At 49.9% G+C, this 6,227-nt stretch overlaps 1 protein-coding gene across 1 annotated transcript; it reads right to left on the minus strand.

Moving 5' to 3' along the window:
• Positions 1–1,658: 1,658 nt before the first annotated feature.
• On the minus strand, positions 1,659–4,235 carry TEOVI_000197300 (Leucine Rich repeat, putative; the record flags this gene model as incomplete). Its single annotated transcript, XM_067225118.1, has 1 exon — positions 1,659–4,235. The coding sequence occupies one exon, from the start codon at positions 4,233–4,235 to the stop codon at positions 1,659–1,661; it is 2,577 nt and encodes an 858-aa protein (XP_067081219.1).
• Between the last annotated feature and the right edge of the window lie 1,992 nt (positions 4,236–6,227).

A 6,227-nucleotide genomic window follows, 5' to 3' on the forward strand; every position in this document is an offset into this window, starting at 1 on the left:
TATATGTATTTCATGTGCGTTGCTGCTTCTTTGCTACTGACATTTCATTACTAATTATGGAGCTGCTTTGGAGCCTTGTTGTGGAATTGGTGGCATAGTCGTCGGCGTGACTGCTGTGGTGACAGACGCATGGCAACAATGCAACTCAGGCATCTGCGCCTTGGAAGCTGCTTCAACGTACCCATTACGTGTGGTGCAGCACTCAACTACCCAGGCGAGGCACGTCGTGTCATAACATCCCTGTGAGTTTGCGTGGTTGCACAATTTGGTGGGTGCAGGCCCGTGGGCATCCAATAGCTGCCCGTTCTCAGCTTTCAACGAGCTTAGAGCACGACTCCCACAGTAAACTGGTTGTAAAGAGAACAAACAAGCTCTCCCTGTCCCATATTATTTCACGTTAATGAAGGAGGACGGCCACACAAACTCTCTCTCTCCCTCTTTTTGTCCCTCCACCCCTGTCCCACCACCTCGAGACTTTTGGGTGGAAAATTCACCTACGGACTCCACACGACATTGTGAATCCCCAGCATCCCCGTCACAGCTGTGGTCATTAGACACACTACAGGTAATGTAGCTTTCTGGGGGTAACATTTATTTAATAGGGTTGATAACAATCAAGAGTATTTCGTGCGTGTCATTAACCAAGTGAATGACGGGCAGCCCTTTCAGACCCTTCCTTTGAGACATCACAATATCGTAGTTATCAAACCCGATTCAGGGACATGGATACCTCAACTCTAGAGGGAGAAGAGGAGATCCTCTAGGGGACAGCGGTTGTGGATGTATAGAAACTACCCTATCATGATTCTCTAGGCTGTACCAGCCGCTTGCCTTTAGTTCACTCGCAAGGAGGAATGCAAAGCAGTTTTCTGCCTGCCAAATGTTATCGATAGAAACCCCCTCCCTCCCCACCAACCACGCAAAACACCAGTACCTATATTTCAACAGCGGTTGACCCGATACTGCCCTTAAACGGAACAAAAGGTGGCGAAGATGAGATATTTCAGAGCGATGGTGTCCTGCAAGCGGAGGCAGTTGATCGTGGGGAAGGTGGTCCAGTACATCAAACGAGGAATGAAGTGGGCGTGTCAGAGAGGCGAAAAGGGGGGGAAACCCAATGGTAGGGTTGAAAAAAAAAAAAGAAAACGGGTCCACAGAGGCCCCAATATCTGTTGCATAACTGCTTGCTTAAGTTTGCACAACCACACCGAAATATTCATAATTAATAAATGTTTTGTCTGCGACCCGCCATTAGCGATCAAAAAGGGAGGCAAGTAAGGTAAAATATGATAAGACAAGTCAAACCAAAAACAAAAAAAGGACGGTGCGTGCAATATTTCTCTTTACCCGTCTGTTCATGGTGCCAATTTGCTTAAGTTATTTTGAAGAGCAGCAAATATAACCCCTACCGCCTGACACGTGTGAGTGTCCCTAGCGTGTTGGGCAGCCTTTACATACACATCGATGCTACCGACGGTACACATAAAACCCAAGGGGGAAGCACCAAAAATATCAGCACAACCGGCGCCACACTGGCGTCTCCACACACCAGAGGCGCAATATACGAGTGGGAAGTGCCCTTAAGAAAACTGTGGTTATGGCACAAGATACACAGCACCCAGAACCCGCTCAGAATATACAAAACTTTCGGACCCTCGTCAGCATCTGTAACGAACTACAACATTACGCCCACGAAACTCCTTTAACACTTCGGAACTCACGTACATGTTTTTCACGTTTAGTTTCCGCAGACTAGGGAAGTTGGCCAACACACCGAGACAGAGGACGCTCTGGCAGCCCTTGAGGTTCAACTCTTCCACTGTAGTCATCAATGGGAATGGCGTACCACCCTCCACATTCCTGCAGAAGGAAATATCCAGCTTCACTAGGTTATTGCACTGGATGAGGCTTTGGAGGCTCCTTGGAGTAATTGTGGCACCACTCAGACTGAAAACACGCAGCTTAGGCAGCAGGGCAGCTGCATCAACAATTGCGCCGGCACTAGAGCAACTTCGGACGTCCAGCTCTTCAAGCGAAGTAATCTTAGAGAGAGAGCTCATGTTCCCTGTGCACCCACGAGCAGTGAATCCGAGCTTCACCAGACCTGGTATAGTGGCAAGTACATCAAGACACTGTTCTGTCATGCTTATGAAACTTAAATCCAACACACACAGATGAGGCAAGGAGGAAAGGACGTCCATTTGCAGACTCAAATGTCCCTGACCCCGCAAACTCAGCTCTTCAAGCGTTTCAATCCCTTCGAGGGGGAACACATCTGTTAGCGAAACAGTGGGTGCAACCTCACAGCTACTCTCCAAAGTAGAAGATTCCTCCGAATGCTGGCAAATTCTTTGGGGGAGAACCAAGTGTAGCGTGCGTAACGGAAGGCTATCGAGACCGTCCACGCAGGGTACTCCATCTTTGTGCAACCGAAGCTTTAGTTCCTTCAGCGTGGCGACTTGAGCGAGTTGGCTTAGGTCGGTCAAATTCCAACAGAAAGAAATGTCAAGTGACGTCAAGGTCTTGCTTTCACTCAGACCACCAAAACACAAATCGGTTATGCCCGTTCCACTCAGATTCAACACACGGAGCTTCGGTAAAGATCCAAGTGCATCAACACCTGCCTCTACACCTCCTCGTCCCTGGAGATTCAAGTCTTCTAGTGCTATTATCTCTGCAAGTGGACTTACATCCGTTAAATGGGGGTACTTTGTATCCGCACTTTGATCACCATCAGAACTACACTCCTCTTGCACGCAGCCGCTGGGGGCCACCAGTGGGAGGCTCAAATCCAATGCCCGTAACCGCCGCAAGCTTGCAATCGGCGCCAAACACGTTAAGTTCCAAGCATCACGCAGAGTTAGCTCCTCCAGGCCCTCCAACAGGCACAAACAGCGAAATTCGTCATCAGAGATTTGTTGGTAATGTAGCTGAAGGGTCTTAAGGGAAGGCAGTCCGCTCAAAAAATGAAGGTGCCTCACCTCCCCTTCAATATCCAGGCTCAATGCGTCGAGTGATTTCGCCTCAGCCAGGACCTCCAGGTCGCACACACCGCGACACTCGCTGAAACGGAGCTTGGCTATGGATGGGCACATGCTGATGAATTTAAAATCACTCAACTGCAGTGACATTCTCTTTACTTTCAACTCATAGGTGGCGCGCTCAGCGGAATGGGAAGAGTGTTTGTTAGAGTCCTTCACTGGAAACAGTTTAATACATGTTCTACCCTGCTGCCCCAGACGACTTAGTGCACGCCTGAAATAGGCAATCAGTTCGAGCTCAGCTTCTCCAAACTCTTCAGCAGATGCACCACATGCTTCAAAGTTGAAGCTGTTCATCAGCCTTTCCTCACTGCTTATAATATCCACCGGATGCTCCTGGCGCTGCCAAGCCCCATTCTTCGACTGGTCAAGCAGTCTGACGGTTTTACAAGCCGCTGTAGGACTCTCTGATATATTCAACTCCGCTGTACCACATGGGGGCTCGCTTTCCGCATTTTCACTTACCTTATCACGTCCAGTCAGTGAAGCAGTCCCGTGTTGGCTGAATTCCCTTCTGATCTTCTCAATTTCATGATCCACTTTATTTTGGAGTTGGAGCATGTGCTCACTCACAGTTCTTATAGTAGCCTCATTGTTAGCAACGCGGGGTAAAATGCTGCACATGTACCCGTTCATTTCTTCCACCGTTTTCAGGAGCGACTGTAAGTCAGCTGCATTGACCTCTACGACGCCGCCTGATCCGTCATTCCAAGGCTTTTCGGACATTTGCGCACAGCTGTCACGGATGCCTCTTTGCAAGACCCCAACGATTTTATTAAGCGCCTCACCGTGTTGCATGAAGTCGTTATAGTCAGCCTCTGTCGGCATGCTTGTAGCGCGTGTTAACGTCTGGATCCCGGTGAGGTCAACGTATAAAGCCTCCATCCCAGCACTCCCATACAATGCCCGCTCACACTCCTTGACCACATCTTTTAGTGGCTTTTTGTGCTCCTCGTCAACTGAAAATAACAAGCGCTTCGCAAAATCCGCAGACTCATCGGATGGTGAAAGTGTGTTATCATCTTTACAGCAATCACCTGCACCCATCCCTGTACTGTACATGCTGAGAGCCCTTACAATATCCGCTGCACTGAACCAGCTGGTGCCATCCGTAGAACGGACCACGTGAATGGGATAGCCATTGTATCTCACACAAAGTGGATTCCCACCCATGAATATATCTGGTTGTGTCATTCTTGAATATTTAGACGTATTTTACTAGTACGAACAACGGATTATGTGCTATTTAAAAAAACGAGCGGGTAGGAACAAAGGTGGGGTAGACAACTGGATAGGAGAGAATTGACGGAGTTACACACGGTTGTGCGCCATCGCCGGTCTCCGCTAGACAAGCACGATCTATCATTAGTACGTTCTTTTCATGAAAAAGGAGTGGAGTGTTGCGCTGCCAAAAATAAACTAAGACACGTCATATTATGCCGAAACAAAAGCCATAACATGATATTATTTTTAAAGCTGCGGCACATAACGAAAAAATGTCGGATTCATGACCATGGAAAGGCAAGCTCGAACACGGGCACGGTTTGCTGCCGTCGAACTGTTATCCACAGATTGTGCTGCCAAGCCAGCATGAAACAAAGAACCGGTAAAACTAGGGTGTAGTATTCAGCACATGTGCGCCAACCTACACGGTTTGGTCCGTGACGGTGGGAATACACATTTCCTGAACCGCTGCATGACTCTCAAATGCGCACCGCCACGAGGGGCTACAGTGCAAGAAGCAACCAAAGGCGTCACCACCCGGAAGCTGAGTTCTCAGTGCCCTCGACCCTTCCAGTGGTTACACCTTTAGCAGGGCACCTTGTTACTACCCTGGACTCGGAGGCACGATTCCACGGTTCTACTCCCGACTCATTCTGAGTCTCTCTCGCTTGTGTCCTCGCTTTGTTAATTGATAACTTTTCCCACTGGACGGCAGCTTCTGCTGATTGCAAACCCTCTCTCCGCCTCTGCTTGCATCGAATTTTAACGCAGGCCACGTGTGCCAAAACGCGCGGGCCTCTTCACTGCCTATGAAAACAAGGCGTGCCACACCGACGTGAAGCAGCGGTCCTCTCACATTTGTCGTCATGCCACTTCTACACTTCACAAACTTGTCTGCGGAGGTCCGATGGCACAAACATCAGAAGCAGGGTCCTCCCCCCTACCGCACACGGACGTAAAAACACTTAGATATCACATCTCAAGCGTGGCTACATGTGCGGCATTTATCGGTTTCTTCTGTTTCGGCCTCCCCGTGGTACTTCTTCACAAACCCAAGAGTTGGAGTGGCGCTGCCCCACACACTCCACAGCAGAGGACTTGCTTATTACAACATCAGCTTCCCCCTCACATTGCTCAACAAAAGGCACCGACCAAACAGCTTGTGTGACGAGCGGCTCGCCGTTACTATCTACGGGGCCCTTCAATGAAGAGGTTGGAAACTACGAAACCGTTTCGCGTCAACCTTGCTCAATCACACTGGCCGCTGTTGAGCCGACGCCACACCTCAGAACACGCCAAAGGGCGACGCGCCAACGGTGCGAGACGCCTTGATAAGCATTATAACGTTGCGCCGTCATACCTCCAGGTTTGACTGTGTCTGGGGACCCACACACCGAGGCAAACGGGAGGCCAACAGTAACGCAGTGGGGAAACAAGTAGTCAGGCGGAGAGCACAACCTCTTTCCCGAAGGGCGTTTGACAGAGCAGGCATATGGCATCACGGTGAAGCGGCGGTGCTAAAAAAAAGTGTTGATGTGGTCACCCACCAACCGAACCAAAAAAACAGGGACACCTGCAGTTTGAGTAGCGCGGCCTTGATTTCGTAATGTTGGGAGAAAGAGGGGAAGGACTTGCAATGTGGGCGCTTAATCAAGCCATTGATCCAACCCCTCAGTGCCGTACAGCGCCAACGCACACATAAGAAACACATACACACGTAGGATGCTCAAAAGAACCGCAACCACTTCGACCCTGCTGCCTGGAAAGCGGGGCAACCGTGAGGATTGTCTTCACCCTCTGAGCGAGGCGGAGCAAGCAGCCAAAGCCAGCTCAGTGGCAGCGGCTCGTTCAAACACCTACCCAGCAACAGACAATAGCTAAAAAACTCAACGTCCAACTATCCCACCAACACTTGGGTAAGATCGGACACCGCAAAATCCACCCACCACCAGCCCCCCCCCC

Source organism: Trypanosoma equiperdum, assembly GCF_001457755.1.
Source record: "Trypanosoma equiperdum strain OVI genome assembly, contig: ctg_461, whole genome shotgun sequence".
Taxonomy (NCBI): domain Eukaryota; phylum Euglenozoa; class Kinetoplastea; order Trypanosomatida; family Trypanosomatidae; genus Trypanosoma; species Trypanosoma equiperdum.